The sequence below is a fragment of the Schistocerca gregaria genome, chromosome 8 (genome assembly GCF_023897955.1).
Source record: "Schistocerca gregaria isolate iqSchGreg1 chromosome 8, iqSchGreg1.2, whole genome shotgun sequence".
Classification (NCBI taxonomy): domain Eukaryota; kingdom Metazoa; phylum Arthropoda; class Insecta; order Orthoptera; family Acrididae; genus Schistocerca; species Schistocerca gregaria.
The window spans coordinates 373,050,032-373,075,421 of record NC_064927.1 but is presented as its reverse complement, the minus strand read 5'-3'; the positions used below and the strand labels follow the sequence as shown (position 1 = coordinate 373,075,421).

The 25,390-nt window shown below is 42.0% G+C and overlaps 1 protein-coding gene and 1 pseudogene across 1 annotated transcript in view; both read right to left on the bottom strand.

Annotated features, from left to right (window-relative positions):
* The window catches only part of LOC126285199 (uncharacterized), a 120,875-nt gene that overhangs the window by 75,531 nt on the left and 19,954 nt on the right, over positions 1–25,390 (bottom strand). The window contains exons 4-5 of the mRNA XM_049984505.1: positions 21,335–21,557; positions 6,468–6,687 (exon numbers count right to left, since the gene is read on the bottom strand). Coding sequence (XP_049840462.1) covers positions 6,468–6,687; positions 21,335–21,557 — 443 coding nt within the window. The remainder of the gene's footprint in view (positions 1–6,467; positions 6,688–21,334; positions 21,558–25,390) is intronic.
* On the bottom strand, positions 13,839–13,956 carry LOC126285610 (5S ribosomal RNA; annotated as a pseudogene).

The following is a 25,390-nucleotide window of genomic DNA, read 5'->3' as shown; positions in this document are numbered from 1 at the left end:
ACTAGAGATAACAAAGCACTTTGGTTTAGCTTGTGAGATGAAGATAATCTGTGCATGTTGCAAGTATCAAGTGACTTTTTACAATTCACATGCCAGTCTCTTTGGTGAAAATGGACGATCTAGAGTGTTTGATGTGAATGTTCGACTTGCGTATGGTCTTCAAACCATTGGAAAAGGATCTGCTGCTGGTAAACTGTTTTGTGGTATTATGAACTTGCCATCGCCTCCAAGCAAGTTTGGATACTACTGTGAACTGGTAGGATCCTCTGTTGAAGATGTGGCTTTGTAAACCATGAAGGAAGCAGTGGAGGAATCTGTAGAAATGAACGGTGGTTTTAGGGATTTGGTAGTGGCATTAAATGGTTCCTGGCAAAAGAGGGGTCATAAATCCCTGAATGGGGTTGTAACTGCTACTTGTGGTGATAGTGCAAAAGTGATAGATGTTGCAATATTACGAAAACATTGTAGGTGCAAAAACGAAATCAAAGGAGAGCACAGTGGAACTTGTGAGGCAAATTTTAGTGGATCAAGTGGAGCAATGGAAGTGAATGGAGTGAAACAAATTTTTGAACGTTCAGTTCCCAGATACAACGTTAGGTACAAATACTACCTTGGGGATGGTGACTTCAAAGATTTCAAGACTATAGAGTAACTGAAACCATATGGAAACGAATTTTTAGTTGAAAAGTTGGAATGCGTTGGGCATCTGCAAAAGCGTATGGATGCACGGCTTCGAAGGTTCAAACAAACTTTGGATTCAAGTAAGCTCAGTGATGGAAAGACAATAGGAGGGAGAGACAGGCTTACTGATGAGGTGATTGAACGTCTACAGAGATACTATGGGTATGCTATAAGGCAAAATACTAGTAATGTTAGTGACATGCGAGAAGCAGTATGGGCATTGTTCCTTCATACTGCCTCTTCCAATGAATACCCTCAATACAGCCTGTGCCCAAAAGATTCCTGGTGGAAATATAATGCAAAAAAGGTCTATGATCACAAACATGGTTTGCCAGCAGCTGTGATAAATGCAATAAAACCAATTTTTCATGACTTAGCACAGCCAGAACTGTTACACAAATGTCTACACGGAAAGGCGCAGAATCCTAATGAGAGCGTAAACAATTTGATTTGGAAAGTGATCCCTAAAAGGGTGTTTGTACGCATAAAAACACTGCACTTTGGCATGTATGATGCAATAGCAACTTACAACCAAGGGACAGTGTGAAGTGTGAAGTTCTTAAGGCATTAGGATTTACAGCTGGGGTGAACACGGTACGAGCACTAAGAAATATTGACAGAGAAAGGATAAGAGGAGCAGAAAGAAGAGAAAGGCATATAAAGGAACAACAGGCCAGAAAAGAAGACAGAAGAGGAAGCTTTTGGAGGATGAAGAAGAAGACCCTGATAATACATCCTATAGTGCAGGAATGTATTGAGAAACTTTGATAGCCATTTCCCGTAAATTAGAATTTTTCGAAGATAAGGAACATTTTCTCAAAATTCACTCAAGCTAGAGAGATGAAATTTTTATACAGCACTCCTAGTGGTAAAACTTACATTGTAACACACCCATTTCGCAATATGTTCAGTAGTTTCATTTCAGGTTAATTATAAAGCAATTATTTGTAAAAAGCTTTGGGTCATTAATAAAAAAGATAATCAGAAGGAAACTAGAAAAGATACTCCAAAATCTCTCTCTCATAATTGCAATACTAAACCACTCTATATGTAAAAAAAAGTTCAAATTTTTCTGTTTGGTAGTTTATTCATAAATGTTCCTGAAACGTAGTGATTTTAACAGGGGCAGCATAGGCACCTCTGGCTCCCCTTAAAATCAATAAAGATCTGGGAGAAGACAATATTACAGCAGAAATGATATAGCATGGTGGAGAAAAACTAGTAAGGGTTTTGCATGAGATTAAGAAGGAAATATGGCGAAAAGAAAATATGCCGAAACAGTGGTGTACAGCAATACTCTGCCCTATACGTAAGAAACGTGACAACGGTGACGGCGGGAATTATAGAGGAATTTCAACACTCTTTATAGTATATAAAGTATTAGGAAAAATCATGGCTGGGTGGGTAAGAACATACGTATAAGAGTATCTAGGAGACTACCAGTGTGGTTTCAGAACTAACAGATAAAGTGCAGGCCAGATTTTCACTATCAGACAGATCCTTGAAAAATGTAATGAATACATCATCGATCTCCACGAGCTGTTCATTGACCTCAAACAAGCTTATGATAGTATCAAAATGGCTCAGTTCCTGAAGGCAATGCAAGAGGCAGGAGTCCCCAAAACACTGATAAGATGGGTTCAAATTACTTTGAAAAGAATAGTGTGCAAATAAACATCGAGGGCACTTTATCAAAGGCATTTGAAGTTGACCAAGGACTGTGGCAGCGTGATGTTCTCTCCACTATTCTGTTTAATGTCGCCTTGGAGAGTGTAATGCGAAAGACACAAAGTAACAACCCTGGGGGAACACTGTTTAATAGAGTGACTCAGGAGCTTGCATATGCGGATGATATTGATTTGTTATCCAGGAGAAAAAAGGACCTGGAAGAAAAGCTTGAAAAAGTAGCAAGATATGGTGTGGAGATGAGGCTGACCATTAATTAATCAAAGACCAAGTATTTGTTAACATCTAAGAAAAGATATAGTGAAGGGGAAAGAAGCATGACTTGGAATGGAAAAGAATATGAACGCTGTGAGAGCTATAAATATCTTGAGTCCTTGGTAACTGAGAATAATGATATGAGAGAAGAAATATATGCAAGGATTGCAGCTAGTAACAGCAGCTGAGTTGCACTGGTTAAAGTGTTTAAAGCAAGGAGCCTTAGTAGGAATCTGAACCTGATGGTGTATCGTAAAGCAGATAGACCTGTGGTGATGTATGGTTCGGAGGCCTGGACTATGACACCAAACGATGAGGAGTTTGCAGCTGAGATGGAAAAGGAAGATACTTAAGAAAATCTACAGGCCAGTGAATGACTGGAATTTCTGGAGAATCAGAAATAATAAGGAGCTCAGAGAGTTGTACAACAAATCAGATACCGTGGCTCAAATAAAGAGTAATAGACTACGTTGGTTGGGAAATGTGGAAAGAATGGTGGAGAACAGCGCAGTCGAGAAAGTTTTCAAAGGAAAACCCGGTGGACGTAGTATAAGGGGCAGACCAAGGGCCAGATGGCTAGACAACGTGGAAGAAAACTGTAGAAGGATGGGAGTGAGAAGATGGAGAGCCGAGGCAGCCAGCAGAGACGAGATGGAGGAGGTTGTCCGGAGGCCAAGGTTATACAAGGGCTGTAGCGCCAAGCAGTAGCAGTAGCAGTAAGCCTCATCAAATTCAACACGCATAACTTTTACATGTATGTCAGTAATACTTTTCATTATGGCCCGTTTTATTGTTTTAAGCCGTAGACAATCAGATAATTGTATTTCTGTATTTCTCATGTTTTGCTGCAGATCTGAAGATGGTCATTGAGGACCAAAACCGATAGTCTGAGAACCTAACAAGTTTTTGATCACAGACGATAAAAAAGAAATTTATTCTACACTTTCTGGATCATTTTTTTCTGTTTGCGGTCCGGTCGCAGTTTGGGGAATACAGCTCTCATACACTGAAGAGCCAAAGAAACTGGTACACCTGCCTAATATCGTGTAGGGCCCCCGCGAGAACGCAGAAGTGCCGTAACACGACGTGCCATGGACTCGACTAATGTCTGAAGTAGTGCTAGAGGGAACTGACACCATGAATCCTGCAGGGCTGTCCATAAATCCGTAAGAGTACGAGGGGGTGGAGATGTCATCTGAACAGCACGTTGCAAGGCATCCCAGATATCCTCAATAATGGTCATTTCTTGAGAGTTTGGTGGCTATCGGAAGTGCTTAAGCTCAAAAGAGTGTTCCTGGAGCCACTCAGTAGCAATTCTGGACGTGTGGGGTGTTGCAGTTTCCGACTGGAGCTGCCCAACCCAGTCGGAATGCACGATGAAAGGACGCAGGTGATGCCTACGTACATGTCACGTGTCAGAGTCGTATCTAGACGTATCTGGGGCCCCGTATCACTCAAACTGCACACGGCCCACACCATTACAGAGCCTCCACCGGCTTGAACAGTCCCCTGCTGACATGCAGGGTCCGTGGATTTACGAGGTTGTCTCCACACCTATACACGTCCATCCGCTCGACAATTTGAAACGAGACTCGTCTGACCAGGCAACATGTTTCAGTCATTAACAGTCCAATGTCGCTGTTGACTGGTCCAAGCGAGGTGTAAAGCTTTGTGTTGTGAAGTCATAAAGAGTACAAGAATGGGCCTACGGCTTCGGAAGCCCATATCGATGATGTTTCGTTGAATGGCTCGCACGCTGACGTTTGTTGATGGCTCAGAACTGAAATCTTCAGCCATTTGCGGAAGGGTTGCACTTCTGTCGCGTTGAACGATTGTCTTTAGTCGTCGTTGGTCCTGTTCTTGAGGGTCTTTTTCCGGCCGTAGCGGTGTCGGAATTTGATGTTTTGTAGGATTCCTGATATTCAAGGTGCACTGAAATGATCGTACGTGAAAATCCCCACTTAATCGATACCTCGGAGATGCTGTGTCCCATCGCTCCAGCGCCGACTATAACATCACGTTCAAACTCACTTAAATCTTGGTAACCTGCCATTGTAGCAGCAGTAACCGATCTAACAACTGCTCCAGACACTTGTTGTCTTCTACAGTCGTTGCCGACCACAGCGCTGTATTCTGCCTGTTAACATATCTCTGCATTTGAATATGCATACCTATACCAGTTTCTTTGGCGCTTCAGTGTGCTTCACGGCTGAAAGGTGCCTGCGTGTGCGAGGAATAGGGAAAATTTTTCCAATTAGGCATGAACCTGCTCTCCCAACTAGTCATGCCATACGATTTTACTTTCTTCAAAATAGCAAATAGAAGTACGCAGAGTAAATTAACGTCCTGTTAATTTCTTTATAAAAGCAAGCAATATCGAGCCGGAGAGACCCTTGCTCGAGTTAGCTGTTTAAGAAAACCTGTGTTACCAATATTTGCACACAATTTCGTTCCAATACTAAAAGATAGAAACTTTCAACATTCTGTTTCACAATTTGTCTGTACCCCATTTTCTGTTTTTCTGGTTAAAGTTAAATCCTACTGAACATACAACTGTATGAACCAATTATAAAGATAAGTGACGGATCAACTTACAAGAAATCCTGTCAGTTATTCCTCCGAAAATTTTTATTTCATCTTTCTTTCTGCTGGTGTTCCTCCAGAGAAATTCATTATGATGATACCATGTCGCACTGAAGGATGAATATGTAGAAAAGGACAAATTTCGTAGTTCCAGCTTAATAATTCGGGGGAATGATTGAAACTTGATAACTATCTTTCGTATGGTAAGGAATATGTATCTATGAGTTTTTTAGTGCCCCATCACAGGTTTGAAATGCCTGGAGCAATTTCAGCCAAACTTAGTACAAGTATGAGACATTATCTAAAACAAATACATGGCAAGACAGTACTTCGACCTCCAGGAGCGGCGGTGGTTAAAAGGTGGCACGTAGAAACAATCGTGGCCTCTAGTCTGATTCTTGGTAGCACTGTTGCCATACACATCTATGTTTAATCGAACAGAAGTACGGACAATTGGAGAAACAAACGAAACTTTCAAAGACCTTCAAGAAGGAACTATTTAACCTCATTGCGTTAAAATCTTACTCCAGTACAAAGTTATGTACTAATATAGTCGCAGGTTCGAATCCTTCATCGGGCATTGATGTGTGTGAGGTCCTTAGGTTAGTTAGGTTTAAGTAGTTCTAAGTTCTAGGGGACTGATGACCTCAGATGCTAAGTCCCAAAGTGCTCAGAGCCATTTGAACCATTTGAACTAATACGGTGCTGGATAATATCAACGAAGAGATCTGGAAGGAGAAATAAATATTCATTATTCCACGGATACTAATCATCCAGACTGATGTCCCTGTTAATTTTGAGAGACTGAAGTACACAGTGAGATTTGGTGCTCCATAGAGATTCATGAGTCGCGGTCAGAGACAACTGAGAACTCATAAGTTAAATTTGAGAGCGCTATTATTCTTCCAGCTTTTTTCCAGTAAACATTACGCCATTTAGATTCATCTAGTAAATAATTTCATCTTCATTCTGGGGGGGGGGGGGGGGACGAGAGTAAGAACCAAAAATAATGCAATATGTTCATAATTATATTAAATTAATGGAAGAAGTAACTTTAAATTTCAGTTTCAGATGGATTCGATTCCTTTCGAAGGTAATATAACATTGATATACGTAACTAAGGAGGAAATGGAGATGAACTGCAACTGAAGTCATTAACTTAAAACTTATCTCCCTGCCATGCAGTAATTTATCCACAGTCAGAACATGTTTCCTTATCCCCTAAAAGTTTTCAGAACACACAAAATTGCAAAATGACTCACTTTGGGTTATTTAAAACTTCGTAAACAGCCCACTCCACAGACTGGGCAGTTACGTTGGTGAGATCCAGTCTGATCCCGTAACCGTGCTTGACGGCCCGCTGGACATTGTAACGTTGCTCAGCCATTACTGGCATCCCGATCAGCGGAACTCCTCGTGCCGTCGCTTCCAGAGTGCTCTGCAGCCCTCCGTGAGACATGAACAATCTCATGTTCTTGTGGGCTGAAAAAATACATCGCGAATATGAGCGTTAAAATGATATACAGTAATTTTCCGAAGTATGCTTTGGGAAGTGACAACGCCTCTTCTACCCCAGGGGCGCGCACAGAAATTTTCTTATGTGAACAGTACCTTATCTATCGTCAACTGTTTACAGCAAATAATAAAGTACATGTCGCGATCTCAAATAGGAACCCCGTTTTATGTTTTACGGAATGGAGTTGAAGAAGAACGGAACACTAAATTACGTAGATGTTCACAGAATCGATAAAATAAAATAAATAAACACGTTAACCTAGTTGTGGTATTGGGTGTTTTACTATTTAATAACACGCTGTCTGACAAGGTACATCACATTATAACAGGACTACATATCAGGAGTATACAAACATGATGGCATTAAGGGTACTAGTTACGCAAAATTAATTACAATTACAGCGAAAAAATGGAATGTTACCTGTGGTGTGAGAGAGTGCTTTCTGCAATACAAGAGGCTATCTTAAAAACGTTTTGATAGAGATGCCGTCAACATAGGGTATCGTCGAGATATGAAACATGGGTGGTTATGAACATAACTGGAAATATATCAACGATAAAAAAATTAAGTAAGTCTTTGCATGCGAGTACGTTATGTGTCGTAGTTAAAAAAGAGTTGTTGTGTTTGACGAGAAAGTAAGTTCAATGCGTGACGAGCGTCGAGTGAGTGAAGTGGAGTAACTGTGAACGATGTAGACTGAGTGAAGTGGAATGAGTAATGTGCTATGAGAAGTCTATTGTAAGTGAATTTTGTGTGAGCGAAATGGTAATTGTTAAGATGATATAAAGTAATGCAGAAATGTGCGTGTATGTTTGAGAGTAAGTGTAGTGTAGTGTAACTGTAGTTGTTTTGGAATCTATACTGCTGAAACTCTCTGACAGTTTAAAACTGCATGCTCGGATCTGGACTCAAACCAGAACCCTTTGCCTTTAGCTGGTAAATGTTCTTAGCAACTGCGCTCTCCAAGCACGGCTCATCGATTCACCCTCACAATTTTACTTCTTCCGATACCTCATCTCCTACCATACAAACTTTTACAAAAGTTCTCTTGCATAATTTGGGAGTGTAGTGTTTCTGAAAAAAAGATAGACTATTGTAGGAAAATGACTTAGCCACAGCCTAGGGATTGTTTCCAGCACTAATTTTCTCTCTGCAACAGAATGGTGCGCTGATTTGAAAGTTCCTGGCTGAGTAAAACTGCTTGCCCGTCCGGGATTCGGGACATTTGACTTTCGTGGAGAAATTCTCTACCGAATGAGATACCGTTTCTAAGTTATGAAAGGATTAAATGGCGACACAAATCAAAACAAGTGCAGTAAGCATCAAGGCTGTGACTAACACCCGTGCAGGAAAGTTTGATATGGCAAAAAGAAATGCCTTTTACCACTCAGCACTCCAGAAACAGTGTGCTCTTTGCAGTGAAAGATGTTTTCTAGTTTCTGGACAAAACAGCTGTTTGCGGGCCACAAGTCCAACTGTCAGCTTATTGCGGCAAACCATTGTCACATTAACATTCAGACCACTGAGTCGTCGAACTGTATGGCCTATTATGGCCATACGTAAGAGAAGGCGGCCGTCCCGTCCTGTAGTCATAAAGCGTGGTCCAGTTTCCTCCCATTGTTTTATATGACCTTCTTCTCTCCTCTACCTCGACACGCGCGTCACTATCAAAGCAAAAAGCTGTGACATACGTACTTCCTGAAGGCTGTTCTGCCTCGTTTCTTGTATGGTGGTATTGTGCTTTCTGACGTCAGAATGATTTCGTTTTACTGTTCCGTAGCAATTAACCTTCGTATAATACTGAGCTTTCCATTTGGAGGAGATAAGACGTTGTTGGGGCTATGTGCATGCCATCTCCTCACAGTCTTAACCGTTTTTGTTGCTACATTATACTAAATTTGCTTGTTCTGATTCACTTTTAGCACTCTCTCTGGTTGTTGGAAGTTTCACAATTAGAATAATCCATCGTCAAATAACGATTCATTAGCATTGTAATACCACCTGTGTTCTGAATAGCACGGGATGGCTGAGTATTTAATGATACAATAGTCTAGGGTCTTGGTACGAAATGTGACGCCAAAGGCAGAAGAATAAAAATTTAAAAAATAGTACATGGACGCTGAACACATTAGCTACCACTGTAGTGTAGACGTAAGATATATTTTCAGCACATGCAGTCGTCAAAAATAATCTTCAGTTGGTTCCGATACGGGAAACTATAACCCCATTCAGATTTCTGGATGGAGATGTAAGAGGATGAACTTACCAGAGACTGTAGTGTGACAAGATGTTGGACCTTTCCCATTGCTATACTTTCCACCTAGGGGACCGATTGTGAGAAGACGTTGTAGTAATGTAATACATATTAAAATGATCTGCTATGTCACCAGATGATTTTGTTTGTATATTACAATAATAAGGGAAACATCAATTTCAAAAGTGTTAATTTTGCAATACTTGAAAACCGCTAGTGTGCTTCACGAGCGACGCAACAATCCAACGGCAGAATCTTCGCTGCAACGCCGCGCGGGCTAGTCGCGTGGTCTGAGGGGCCTTGTCATGGTCCGTGAGGCTTCCCCCGTCGAAGGTTCGAGTCCTCAGTTGGACATGGGTGTGTGTGTTGTCCATAGCGTAAGTTAGTTTAAGTTACATTAAGTTCTGTGTAGGCTTAGGGACCGATGACCTAAGTAGTTTGGTCCCATAAGACCTTATCCCATGTTTCGGAATTTTTCGCTGCAGCAGTCATAGACGCTCCACAACCTACGCCGCAAATTACGCGACGGTCATGAAAGGATATCACCGTTCAACGTCTATCATATATTTCAAAATTACATTGGGAATTTTTTTTACCTGAGCTGCCTAGCTAGACATGTGAGCATGTATTTAAATCTAAAAAAAATAACGAGTAATACACATCATACGATATGTCATGTTGATATGCATTACTTCTCGTTTAGTCTTGATCAAGTTCACACACACTGATATTACGTGCTGTAATATAAATTTGCGTCTGTAACTGTAACGATAAGAAATTGTATATTACAAAGAGTTATTCTAAATGATTGTCCCATCCTCAGAAATTGATATGTATTCAATTACAAATCCAAAACGAACAAATTTTATACCAATAAAAAGAGGAAGTTTCAAAGTGTTTGGCGGGAGGGCGGTGATGGTTTCAGAAGCAGCCGGTAGAGTTGGCGCGGCAATAGGGCCGTCATTCCGTTTCACTGTCAGTTGTGAGTGAGATGGCGACTGTGCAGCACAAGGTTTTTTACGTTCTGGAATTCGCGAAAAGCAAGTCCCAAATTGCAGTGCAGCGAACCTTTCGTACTAAATTCGGTAGTCAACCACCCACTCGCAAAATCATTAGCCGTTCGTTTAGGCAATTTAAACAGACTGGGAGTGTGTGCAAAGGAAAAAGCACAGGCCGACCGCGTGTGTCAGAGGATCTTGTCCGACGGATTCAAGAAAGTTTTCTGGGCAGCCCCAGTAAGTCTATCAACAGAGCCAGTCGAGAACTTGGAACACCAGAACCAACTGTATGGAAAGTTCTGAGACGGCGTTTGCTGTACAAGCCCTACCACTAACAACTTGTGCAAGCTCTCAACCCCAATGACAAAAAGAAGCGGCTCGCATTTTATGATTATGTGCTAACAAACATGGAGGATAACGCTTTTCTACAGTCTTTAGTTTTTAGCCATAAAGCGACGTTACACCTTAGTGAAAAAGTCAACAGACACAAGTTCGCATATGGGGTTTGGAGAATCCACATTCACCATTGCAACACAAAAGAGACTCACCGAAGAGCAATGTTTTCTGTGCAGTATCCCGTACAAAGGTTAATGGACCATTTTTCTTCGCGGAAAGAACTGTAATGGGAATCACGTACCTGAACATGTTGGAACAATGGCTGTTCCCTCAAGTTATGGAAGATTCCCAGGATTTCATTTTCCAACTGGATGGAGCTCCGCCCAATTGGCACCGTGATGTACCAGGCTTTGTGGATGACTCCATTCCTCAGTGCTGGGTTGGTCGCAGGGGACTTGAGAACCTGGCTCTGCACTTCTGGCCACCGAGATCTCCTGATCTCACACCCTGCGACTATTTCTACTGGGGCTATGTGAAAGAAGATGTTTACTTACCGCCTCTACCAACCACTCTGAACGATCGGCGGAAACGAATCACTGCTGCCGTGCACTCAGTAACAGCAGATACGCTTTCGCATGTGTGAGACGAGCTTGGCTACAACGTCGATGTTTGCCGTGGAGCAAACGGTGGCCACATCGAACATTTGCAACATTTAGAACATTTCTCATTATTAAATAATTATTAAAAACTAATTTACTACAAATTATTAACTCGACATCAAACATAAAAACACTTTCAAATTTCTTTTTTTTTTGTATAAAGCTTGTTCATTTTGGATTTGTACTTGAGTAAATACGAAGTTTTGAAATGGGTACAATATTTAGAATAACCTCGTATTGCATCGAGATTTATTATTCATGCAGTAATGATACTTCCTATGAAAATTAAGGTATTTTATATGTTGAATGATATCGTTCAACGAGGCATACGTTCTTAACGAAAGTATGAAAAATTAGAGACAACAAAAAAAAATATTTACCAGTCACTCTAGTAGCATAAATATTAACTCTGAAGAAGCAGTGAACTATATTTCATAGGAATAAAGATATTCCTCTAGACGAGAATACAGAAAATTAAAAGGAATCGGACGGCTTTTATTCTCCCACGCTAAACGAACCATTAAAAAGACTTACTGTATTTACTTATTTATTTCCAGATTAGTGTCTTAAAAACGTCTTCTCACATCTCTCCAGGAACAATCCACACAAAAAACGTTACGTAACAGTCACAGCAATAATAATTTTCATTATTAATTAAAGTAATAATTGGTAATAACAACAACAGTAACACTAATAATGATGATAAAATAACCAAGACGTTAAGAATGCTATTGGTTAGCTATTATAGTCCATAACAAACGCAATAATAATAATTTATGTTGTTAATAAAAGTAAAAATTGTCAATAACATTACAAATAATAATGTAATAATAATAATAAAATAATCGAGATATTATAAATGATACTTATTAGTTTAAATCTTTTGATACCTTGTTCAGTATTAGAAGAAGTGGAAGGTGGAATGAAAGGGAAGAGTATTAAAACGAAAGTGACAATGGCTGTTAGGAAAGGAGATCATTTCAATAGAGCGTAGACGAGGGAAGAATGAGCTGCAGATAAGTCTGTGGAAGAGATTGATATGGCGATAGACGGTGCGCCGTTAACTGTCTTTTAAAGTTTGAAAGGCTTTTAATTTCTCTAATATTTTAAGCCATATAGCTCCAAAGTCGGGTTCCTGATACAGAAAATGACTTAGACAGCAAGGCAGTGATCTGTAATGGAACAGAGAGAATTTTACTTTGTTGAGAACGAATGTTTCCGCTGTGTTGTTCAGATAGTAATGTAAATGTTGACGATAAATAAGGAGTGTAATGGTTATGATGTTGATAGAGCAAACACCAGGTATGATAATCTCTACTGTTGATCGGCATGTAAACACAGTTACTGTCGATAATTGTTCATAGGGAAAAGTGATTACTCGAAATAGCGTACGTCGCAAATATAAAGGGCATAAGCTTTCATCGCCATTTCCACACAGTGTGAACTCTCATACGAAAGTCAACAGAGAATAACACCACCACAATCAAGGATGGGGAGTACTAGTGACTCTACGAGTTACTCTTTAAGCTCGAGAGGAAATACATTTTTATATTTCTGTAGTGACTGAAGTGATCGTGACACCTTATTACAGACTATATTCGTGTGTTTAGTCCAGTCTACACGATGGTGATCAAGATTTCTCTCCACGCTCTTTGCAGGAGAAAAAGTTTACTTCTGGCTGTTAGAGACTAAGGTTAGAAGAGAATCTCTTAACTGAAGGGTAATAAGTCTTTTCTGAGCGAGTAAGTCTGCTTTTGTCCTAGTTTGAAACCCGTGTTTTTCACTCACTATGAGAAAGCTGGTAAGACAGCATTTAAGAGCTGGATGACTGCGCGAAGGTTTGTTGGGATTAAAATTATGTGTAACTGGACGTCGTCAGCGAATAAATGATATGTGCAAAGGGAGATAATAGTCGACACATAATTATCTTATAATGAGAAAAGTAATAGACCAAGTACTGTTCCTTGTGGGATCTCTCCTACTACATTCCTCGATTGTGACCTCTTCGTTCCGATTATTACACACTGTTGGCGGGATGTAAGGTGCGAGTGGAACCACTGAACAGTACTCAAAGAAAAGTTTTGGTCTTTGAGTTTAGCATGTATAATAACAAAGTCGGCAGTATCGAAAGCTTTGCTGGAATCCAAAAAGCACCAAACAGTTGCCTCTTGCTTTTCTGTAGATTGTCAGTCACGTTTATAAGAACAGTCACCTGTGCTGTGATTTTTCCAGAAACCAGATTGGTATTCATCCAGAAGCTTACTTGAGTGAAGTAATTTGTGAACTGATCGAAAACGATGTATTCTGAAGTGTTAGATAATGCTGGGGGAATGTAAGCGGGCTGTAGTCAGAGGGCTCTTCGGCAGATTCCTTTTTGAGTAGTGGTTTTATGGGCCCCTCCATCCAGGCTATTGAGAAGATGCTAGAGGTCAGAGAATGGTTAAAAGTATCCGTTGTAATGGGCAGAAAGGGAATGACCAAGAAATTGATCATTTGAATTGCTACGTTGTCTATTACTCCAGCGGCCGAACGAAACAGCGCAACTGGCTCCCGATTGTGTTAAGGTTTGCCGGCTGATGACGCTTTTCGTTCGTACTAACCACTGATAATTCAAGAGAATCGATGGTTTGGATCCTTTTGCATTGGTCAAATAGAGATAGAAGCTAAACTCTGTCCGAACAGGCCTTGGAAGGCTCAACGGTACCGACCGGACGCCGTGTCATCCTCACCCCACAGGCGTCACTGGATGCAAAAATGGAGGGACATGTGGTAAGCTCTCCCAGCCGTATGTCAGTTTACGAGACCGGAGCCACTACTTCTCATTCAAGTAGCTCCTCAGTTTGCCTCACAAGGGCTGAGTGCACGGCGCTTGCCAACAGCGCGCGGCAGACCGGATGGTCACCCATCCAAGTGCTAGCCCAGCCCGACAGCGCTTAACTTCGGTGATCTGACGGGACCCGGCGTTACCGCCGTGGCAAGGCCGTTGGAAAATAGAGATACAGGCGTGGCGAAATACTCATTTAGATACTCAATAGGAATTAGAGATTCTACTGCAGTTTTGGGCTTGCTTATAGTTAATACTACAATAACAACCAGCGGAAGTTATTGTTTCGAGCACGGTCAAGCTAGCAAGCAGATGCAGTGGATACCCGACGTACCGTCGCAAGAGAAAACGAACAGTGTCACTGCTATATGCATCGCAGCATGTAATTTTGCCGGTTGAAATGTAGCAGGGCACTGAAACATCTGAACAGGGGTTTGAAGGACTAATCGAAAAGCTTAATAGGCCTGTGCAAGATGCGGTTAGAAGACAGGAAAGGAAGCATACCGCCAGACAGTGGTGCCCCAAGTGAACTTCCCTAAGTACCAATATAAACTAATGCACAAAACTAATGGACGAAAGTAACTTTCACATGCTGCGTTACTCTAAAGTAGCGTCGCTTGATAAAACTTGGCAAATACATACAAAGAACGCCACATTATACACTGAAGAGCCAAAGAACTGGTTCACCTGCCTAATATCGGGTAGGGTCCCCGCAAGCATCGAAGACGACTTGGCATTGATTCGACTAATGTCTGAAGTAGTACTGGAGGGAATTGACAAAATGAATCCTGCAGGGCTCTTCATAAATCCGTAAGAGTACGAGGGGGTGGACATCTCTTCTGAACAGCACGTTCCCAGATATCCCAGATATGCTCAATACTGTTCATGTCTGGGGAGTTTGGTGGCTAGTGAATTGTTTAAACACAGAAGAGTCTTCACGGAGCTACTCTGTAGCAATTATGGACGTATGGAGGGTCGCTTTGGCCTGCTAGAGTTACTCAAGTCCGGAGGAATGCACATGATGGATGCAGGTGATCAGACATGATGCTTACATACGTGTCACTTATCAGTCGCATCTATACGTAATATCATGAGCCCCATATCATTCCATCTGCACGCGCCACACACCTTTAGGGAGCCTCCACGAGCTTGAACAGTCTCCTGCTCACACGCAGGATCCATTTATTCATGAGGTTGTGTCCATACCCGTACATGTCCATCTGCTTAGTACAATTTTAAGCGAGACTCGTCTGACCAGGCAAGAAGTTTTCCGGCATCAACAGTCCAATGTCGGTGTTGACGGGCCTGCTCGAGGCGTAAGGCTTTGTGTTGTGCAGTCATCAAGATTACACGAGTGGATCTCCAGCTCCGAAAGCCCGTATCGATGATGTTTCGTTCTATGGTTCGCACGCTGGCACTTATTGATGGCTCAGTACTGAAATCTGCAGCAATTTGGAGAAGGGCTGCAGTTCTGTCACACTGAAGGATTCTCTTCAATTGTCGTTGGTCCCGTTCCTGCACGATCTTTTACTGGCAGCAGCAATGTCGGAGAGTTGATGTTTTACCGGATTCCTGATAGTAACAGTACACTCTGATATGATCATACGGGAATACTAATATTTCATCGCTACCTCGGAGATGCAGTGACCCATCGGTCGTGAACCGACTAAAACAACACGTTCAAGCTCGCTTAAATCTTGATATCCTGCCATTGTAGCAGCAGTAACCGATCTGACAACTGCGCCAGACACTTGTTGTTTTATGTAGGCGTTGCCGACTGCAGCGCCGTTTTTCTACCTGTTTGCATATCTCTGTATTTGAATACTCATGTCTATACCAGTTTCTTTGGAACTTCGGTATAGCACTGCAGGTAACTGAAAGACATACACAATGAGTCGAACAGAAATGACACATTTCTTCAAAGATAATGTTAGACTATTGTCAACGCGATCCATAATGATCTCCTGGACATTAAGAAAGGTGAGAATTGGTTCTTAATAGGGTGTGTGACCACTACGGTCTGATATGCATGCTCTGCAACATAGTCGCACGCCGGCTACAAGACTGGTCGGAGGTCTTCTGGTAGAGCGAACCATTTCTCAGGTGGCCAATTTGGCCGAGCGGTTCTACGCTCTTCAGTTCGGAACCTCGCTGTTGCTACGGTCGCCGGTTCGAATCCAGCCTCAGGCATGGATGTGTGTGATGTCCTTAGGTTAGTTAAGTTTAAGTAGTTTTAAGTTCTAGGGGGCTGATGACCTCAGATATTAAGTCCCATAGTGCTCTGGGTCATTTGAACCATTTGAACCATTCCTCCACCAGCGTGGTTGACAACTGCTGGATGGTCGTCACTCTACGACGACACCTTCCCATATTCCACAGATCGTCAGTGGACAGTCACAGAATTCTGCTTACCATATCCACCAGACCATTCATGTATACAGAAAATAAGAGCGGTCCTATCACACTTCCGGGGGCTCTCCTGAAGATTTCTTCTCAAGCTAGAGAGTGTTCTTGGTTCACTTTACATGAAGTACCAAAAATCAGATATATATGGTGACTTCAATATTAATTTTTTATGGGATTATCCAAGAGAAAGGATGTTGGAAGATCTCCAAACTTCATATGATCTGATGCAGACTGTGAATTTTCCAACCAGGGCGCAGGGAAACAGTACCACAGCAATAGACAATATTTATATTCATTCTTCCTTACTAGATGGACAATCTCTTAGTAAATGGCCTTTCAGACCATGATACACAAATTTTGACACTAAAAGGCTTTTGTATTCAAAGAAATGTTGCATTACAAACTATGCCGGAAATCCAACGGCAATAGAATGGTTTTTAAATCTCGTTAAGGAATAAGGATGTTTAGAGTCCCAATTACATAGATGACAAATATAATACTTTCCTTAACATATTTCTCATGCTCTTTGGGAGTTGCTATCCATTAGAACGTTCTAAACAGGGTACGAGCAGTAAAAGTCAGCCTGGATGGCTGACTATTGGGCTATGGATCTCATGCAGAGCAAAGTGGGAATTATATCAAAATGTTATATGTAGTCACAATCGAGCTACAGTAGCCCATTAGAAAGGCTATTGTAAGGTGCTTAAAATGTTATAAGGACGGCAAAGAGTATGTGGTACGAAAATAGAGTAGCCAATTCATAAGATAAAATTAAAATCATACAGTCAGTCGTGAAGGAAGTGTCTGATCAGCAGCACAAGGTCGACGATATAAAGTCAGTTCGTAGTAAATTATTTCTGTTATTGATAAATCAGACATATGTACAGTATTTAACAATCACTTTCTGAGCAAATAAAAACTTAGTTTCTACAGGGAATCAGATAACTCTCCTGGAAATGCTTTTCCGACACTGATGTCAGAAGTAGATGAAATAGTGCTCTGCGATGCTGACAAGCTGGAGACAGAGTCAATAACTGAATTACTGAAGACTAAGGAGACTCATAGATATGATGAAGTATCTAGCAGAATATTAAATCACTGTGCTGCATGTGTTAGCTCTTAGGTTAGAACATTTGCAATTTTTCCTTCAAGAATGGGCAGTTTCCTGAACGATTAAAGTACTAATTAGTGAAACCACTTTATAAAAAGAGAGAAAGGGATAAGGTAAACTATTTTAGACCTATTTCTATGCTACAAGTGTTTGCTAAAGTTATTGAAAAGGGTGTGTATGTAAGTATAGTTGTTCATTTTATTTCGCATAATTTGCTATCAGAAGTGGTTTAACAACTGAAAATGCTCAATTCTCTTTTGTCTGTGAGGTACTGGATGAATTAAACAAAAGGTTTCGAACGGTAGGCATCGTTTTTCATTTAACTAAAGAGTTTGATTGTGTTGGTCACAAAGTTTTGCTCCAGAAGTTGGACCATAATGGAATATGGGGCACAGTTTTAAATTGCGGGGGGGGGGGGGGGGGGGGGAGAGGTGCCTCAGGGATCAATGCTGGGGCCACTCCTGTTCCTCACGTATGTAAATGATTTTCCCTCTAGTATTATGGGCAACTCTAATACATTTCTGTTTGCTGATGACACTAGCTTGCTAGCTTGGTAGTAAAGGATGTTGTGTGCAACATTGGCTCTGTTTCAAATAGTACAGTTCATGACATACGTTCGTGGCTTGTATAAAATAAACTAACGCTAAATCACAGCAAGATTCAGTTTTTAGAGTTTCTAAGAGAGAGTTCAACAAAACCCAACATTTTAATTACACAGAATGGGCCTATGATTAGTGAAACGAACACTTCAAATTGCTAAGTGTTCAGATAGACAGTAAACTGTCGTGTGAAGCCCATGTTCAGGACCTTGTTCAAAGACTTAATGCTGACATTTTTACTATTCGAACGATATCTGAAGTAAGTGATATTATATTTTGGGATAATTGTTCCCATTCTCAAACGATATTTTTGGATCAGAAATGGGCGGTTTGGGCAATATGTGGTGTAAGTTTGCGAGCCTCTTGTCGACCGTAGTCCATTATTCTCTCTCTCTCTCTCTCTCTCTCTCTCTCTCTCTCTATATATATATATATATATATATATATATATATATATATATATATATATATATATATATATATATATTCCTGGAAATGGAAAAAAGAACACATTGACACCGGTGTGTCAGACCCACCATACTTGCTCCGGACACTGCGAGAGGGCTGTACAAGCAATGATCACACGCACGGCACAGCGGACACACCAGGAACCGCGGTGTTGGCCGTCGAATGGCGCTAGTTGTGCAGCATTTGTGCACCGCCGCCGTCAGTGTGAGCCAGTTTGCCGTGGCATACGGAGCTCCATCGCAGTCTTTAACACTGGTAGCATGCCGCGACAGCGTGGACGTGAACCGTATGTGCAGTTGACGGACTTTGAGCGAAGGCGTATAGTGGGCATGCGGGAGGCCGGGTGGACGTACCGCGAATTGCTCAACAGCCTCCACAGTACATCGGTGTTGTCGCCAGTGGTCGGCGGAAGGTGCACGTGACCGTCGACCTGGTACCGGACCGCAGCGACGCACGGATGCACGCCAAGACCGTAGGATCCTACGCAGTGCCGTAGGGGACCGCACCGCCACTTACCAGCAAATTAGGGACACTGTTGCTCCTGGGGTATCGGCGAGGACCATTCGCAACCGTCTCCATGAAGCTGGGCTAAGGTCCCGCACACCGTTAGGCCGTCTTCCGCTCACGCCCCAACATCGTGCAGCCCGCCTCCAGTGGTGTCGCGACAGGCGTGAATGGAGGGACGAATGGAGACGTGTCGTCTTCAGCGATGAGAGTCGCTTCTGCCTTGGTGCCAATGATGGTCGTATGTGTGTTTGGCGCCGTGCAGGTGAGCGCCACAATCAGGACTGCATACGACAGAGGCACACAGGGCCAACACCCGGCTTCATGGTGTGGGGAGCGATCTCCTACACTGGCCGTACACCTCTGGTGATCGTCGAGGGGACACTGAATAGTGCACGGTACATCCAAACCGTCATCGAACCCATCGTTCTACCATTCCTAGACCGTCAAGGGAACTTGCTGTTCCAACAGGACAATGCACATCCGCATGTATCCCGTGCCACCCAACGTACTCTAGAAGGTGTAAGTCAACTACCCTGGCCAGCAAGATCTCCGGATCTGTCCCCCATTGAGCATGTTTGGGACTGGATGAAGCGTCGTCTCACGCGGTCTGCACGTCGAGCACGAACGCTAGTCCAACTGAGGCGCCAGGTGGAAATGGCATGGCAAGCCGTTCCACAGGACTACATCCAGCATCCCTACGATCGTCTCCATGGGAGTATAGCAGCCAGCATTGCTGCGAAAGGTGGATATACACTGTACTAGTGCCGACATTGTGCATGCTCTGTTGCCTGTGTCTATGTGCCTGTGGTTCTGTCAGTGTGATCATGTGATGTATCTGACCCCAGGAATGTGTCAATAAAGTTTCCCCTTCCTGGGACAATGAATTCACGGTGTTTTTGTTTCAATTTCCAGGAGTATATATATATATATATATATATATATATATATATATATATATATATATATATATATATAATGTTGTTCCTTGTTGACAGTATCAGCTTATTCCCAAGAATAAGCAGTTTTTACTCAGATAATACTAGGCAGAACTCCAACGTCCATTTGGATCACACTTCCTTGACTCTTGTGCAGAAAGGTGTGCAGTATACTGCTGCATTGATTTTCAATAAGCTACCACGGGAATTCAAAAATCTTAGTAGTAATCCACGCGCTTTCAGATCGAAACTGAAGAGTTTTCTCATGGTTCACACCTTCTGTTCTGTCGGGCAGTTTCTTGCAGTATTAATTAGATTCCTGTGTTATATTGTTGACTGCGGTAACATAAACTTATGGCTTGTCTTTTTTGGGTTCATAAGCAATTTATTTTATCTGTTATTACTTTTATGTTGCAATATGATGTTCTGGCACCCTCCATGTCCTTGGAGATTTGCTCCTGAATTTGTTCCTTCACAACTAAAGGTGTAAAATAAAAAAATACCCTTTCTTGCGACAGCATATGAAAATGAACTATGTATAATGACAAAGTATCAATAACTGTAGTTCAAAATAAAACTTGTGTCTTGAAGAGGGCTACCAAACTTAATATTTGAAAATCTGGGGCTTGGCACACTGCTGTTGTTCTCAGATCTTCTAGAAGACTATAAAGAGCGGAACATGCAACCATGGTGAGTTGATCTGTTCTTCTGTATGGTGCTTAGCGAAAGTAATTTTTACTGTTGCCATGGGGACGTAAATGCTGAAGATGGAGATAGAAGTGAGCGTTTGGCGTCATTGGTCGGGAGGCCCCTTGCGGGTCAGGGCCGGCCGCCTTTGGGCAGGTCTTATTACATCCGACGCCACATTGCCCGACCCGCGAGCCGGATGGGGATGAAATGATGACGAAGACAACACAACACCCAGTTCCTGAGCGGAGAAAATCCCCGACTTGCCCTGGAATCGAACCCGGGCCCATAGGACGGCAGTCAGTCACACTGAACGCTCAGCTATCGGGGCGGACAATGCTGAAGATGTTTTTGCTTGAGTGAACTTTATTAACCCCAAACCCAGCGAGAAAGTGAATGACAGGGGCAGTAGAATTGCGAGATCCTTAAAGAACGGTTTCAACGTTACTACCTGCTTTAACTTCTTCGTAAATGCACAGAGTGGCCCAAAGATTATAGAAATATGTTAAAAATTTAGTGGGCGGACAGAGTAGAAAATGGTGAGCGGGTACATAGAACAGACGAGGAAGAAGAGTATAACTGGTTACGATAGGGAACAAGATATACTCGCCGCATATTTATTGTTACATAGGTGGACTATTCATTACGGTGGACATGACAAGATATAAAATAGGAGTTATATAAATGATTTATCTGTTTATAATGGGTTATTCGAAATTTAACCACAGACACATCAAAAACACAACAAACTTACTTATGACCAGCGATAGCTATATGGAAACATGGACACCAATGAATGTGTTTTAAAGAAAGGTTCAGGCACTCTTACCTAACAAATCAGACTGGGGAAACCAATTGCTCAGATGTACATTCAATGGTTTTCCAGGCATCGTGTCGTTCTCCCACTTCCAAAGGACGAGTTGTTTCAGCTTGGAGAACGCACGTATAAAGGCGTGGAGCTTCTCCTCTGGAAAATCTGCGCTCTTTACGGCAGAACCCATACTGAAAAATATGATGCCGTCCTCTGCGGCGTCCATTAGTTTCTTTAGATCCTTCAAAAAACAACGAAGCAGTTAAATCAACACCGTGGTAATTAAGGGGCAGATACTCGGAGAGGTCTAGTTTGGACTATAATTATCGTATGGCAGTAAAACGTCGTAGATATGCTAATGCGTTAATACGAAAAAACCTAGTTCCGATTCTGGTCGTTGTCGACGTCTCCGGTGCTCATATTGAACAAACTGTGTAAGTGGTAGCTAATAATAAAACTTAAGTTATGCTTTTCTCACTTGATTGATTTTTCCTGGCCACGTCCCGTTCCTAATCCGTTACAGATTATGGAAAAATTTCTATGCGTAAAACTTCCTGGCAGATTAAAGCTGTGTCATGAACCGAGACTCGAACTTGGTACCTTGGCGTATCATTCTGAATTCTTATACGTCTTTCTTGCATTCGCAACGCCAATTTTCAGGTGGGGGCCAAAAGTCGAACTCTCTTTTTTTTTTTTTTGAACGCAAGTCGGTTCCGCGTTAACGCGGCATAATATCTACCAAGTTCGCTGGCCTACGATAATCACAGTCCACACTGGACTTCTATGAATACTTGCATTTAAATTATAACCAACCGATAGTAATAAACGGTATAGACACGTAAAGACTTTGATTAAACCTGAAAAGAAAAGATTTCAATTAGATAAAATGGTTTACGTAAAACATTCTGGAACTGAAAGGATGTGGTCGAATATCTAAGAAAAAATAATTAGATACAATTGTAAGTAAAGAGTCTGGCAGTGCTGTCCTATATGGCGCGGAAATGAATGAAGCAGACATATGCAAAGCACTCTTCTGACGTTCCTGCTTACAAATGCGACCCGCATGAGAGACTATGGTTCGATTAATGTTATTCAACTCAGCCCGTACGATATGGTTTTTATAACGAGCTTATAAAACGCATGGAACTAGAAATATCTACTGCAGCTAGGTTCTTTGGTAACCTAGCAGACAGCCGCTGGGAGCTGAACTGTTGACAATATATGATTTATTATTATTATTACTCGTTCTCGCGTGCATGGAGTGAGACAGTAATTTTTTGACTGTTACAGGATGCCAGTATCTGATACGGAAATCAGTGTCAAATATGAGATTAATGGAAACGATGAACAGAGAAAGGCAAATGCATTGAAAAAGAGAACATTCATCGGTTCGTGGATGACCAATACTCTACCAGTGGGTTCCAAAAACACGGCGGGCGAAAATGCGATTTTTTAGAGGATCATATATCGGGTTATATTGATGGTAGAAATATGAGGTCAAGTGTTTTGTATAGTCCTTGGCGTAACGAACATTGGTATACATATCGGAAAAAGGCAAGCTTTAGCTATCCTACAGTATTGGGTCAAAATTGAAATATTACACACTTTCTTCAACCCAGGCAAATTCAACAAAACGATTGGTTCTTTTACATTAGGTGTGGTCGTGGCTGAATCTTAGACGGCTTATACAAGCACCGTTTGTTTCCCACAAAACTCCGAAAAATCATGGCATCTGGATGCGCAAGTAACAACCGTGAGGGAGCGTCACTTCCATATTTTCTATTCATGGCAGAGTGTGGGAATGTTCTTAACATTATATTCTCGGGAAACTCCGAAAATATTTTTGATATCATTATTCGTTACCTATATCCAGAGGTTCGAAGTTACCGTACCGGTCCACGTAAAATATGCACTAATATCCTGTCTAAGCCGTAAATGTAGTTCCATCTGACTTAGTGAAGACATTGCAGTCGTTCTAGGGTCATCGCAGGCGATCTGAGGTCACCAAACTAAGTTTTTAGCCAGCATTTTTCTACTAATAAAATTTTATGAAGTGCTGTCTATGTAATAAAAATATGCCCAAAGTGGTACTGCAGTAAAAAAGTACTGAAAGTAACTTAAAATGACTATTACAAATTATTTAAAATTGGAAAGACTGCAAATTCAATAAAATGTTTCTAATAACACTTTTAATGTTTTAAGATACAAATCATAAGCCGGGAGTTTTCAATGAATTCTGATCTATGAGCATCCAGAAAAAATGTAAAGCAAACGATTTTGCGTTAATCTTGTATTATGCGTGCTTATTTGTTGTTTATATCTGTCAAAATACATAAATGAGTAGAAGCACGTAAATGAAATATCTAAAGTCTACCCACCAAAAGTAGAGAAAAGGAAGGGACCAGCGAAAAAATGCTTGTGTTGGAGCACAAAAAGAGCGATTCTTTTCTCTTTCAAAGACGCTGACAGAAAAATAGAGAACCAGCTGCCTTAGTCCTCATATCTTAACATGATACCTTGCTATACAAAAATTTTTGCAGGTTATCATATTCCCTATTTTTCGTACAGTAAGGGCCTAGCAGAGACACAGTGATGTTGAAAGAGAGAGGAGACAGTACCAGTGGGTGTCATCTAACTCGGCGAATGCGGTCTGGTTCCCCTTATTCCGCCTCAGTTACAGTGTGTCTGCAATTGCTGCGCAAATACCGTTTCACGTCCACGTACACAAAAACTATTCTACAACGCAAACATTTTGAGTTACACTCGTCTGGTATGAGACGTTCCCGGGAGGGTGTGGGCGGGAAAGGGTGGAGGGGTGGGATCCACTGAGAGCCAAACGACACAATAACCCTAGGTTCGGTATAGGGCGGCAGTGAGGTGGGTTGTGAACCACTCAGGGCTACAGCGGGACGAAGCCTCTCCGTCGTTTCTAGGTCCCCAGTTTAATATATACATTCATACATACATACCACTGGGAGTGAAAGAGAAAGGAGACAGTTATGGCGCGAGAGAGAAAGTGGCAATGAGAGAGAAAGAGAGATGGATGAAGGCAATAGTGAGAGAGGAGACAGTGGCAGTGGGATATACTGTAAATAGTTGGGAGAAGAATGAGACACTGAGAAGGAGACATAGACAGCAGCAGTGAACACACAACACTTAATATGAAGGCTTAACTACAAAGACAGGTTGGGTAAAAGGATTTAGAATGATTCATGTCATAGGTGTGCGAATATGTTCCCATGCCAAATTTTTGATGAAGAAGGTGGAATAAGGATTGAGATAGGTGGATCCCCACCTTTCTGTCAGAGTTTTAAAAGGAGAACATGTTCGACTTTTTTGTGCTCCAACAGAAGCATAAATCCGCTGATGAGTAATAAGACCCAAATTTGAGAAACACACGTGAAGAACGGAAGGTACAGGAGATTAAAACATCTAAGCGCATCCCCTATGGAGAGGCCAAGAAGCTCTTTAAGGCCATGCAACCTCCTGTGTTTTCAACATCTTTCGCTTCCGCTCTCAAAAAACCGGTACAACTGGCCACTGTTGCTACACAAACAGAGGTTGCTAGTGTTAGCACTAAAACCTGCGCTTGCCAGTGCACTTGTGCTGCTGCGGTTGTTTTGCAATCTGCAGCTCTCCCCGCTACATCGGACAAGGCCGTGGTTGCTGACATTGAGGTACTTCCAGCCTCCCCCCATATGGCGCCTTCTGCCCAGGCGAGTCAACCTCCAACTGTTGACAAGGCTCTGCATTCCAAGCCCCCCAAGACAAAGCCTCAGAAGATGAAGGTTCTGCCACCTGAGGAGACTAGTTAGCGTCGGTCCGATGACGAGGTCATCGTACTGTCTGACATCTCCCGTGGGTCGTCATCGGAGCTTATGGACATTGATGTCGACCGGGGGCGATCTTCTCGCCCCAGGAATAAATCTCCGGCCAGTACGGCCTCTCCTCCAAAGCACAGGGGCAGGGTGAAAGTTCAGCCACCCTGATCACTGGCTCCCATATTACAGTGGAACCTGAATGGGTTCAGGACGCATGTGGCCGAATTACAACTCCTTATACGAGAGTGCCCCT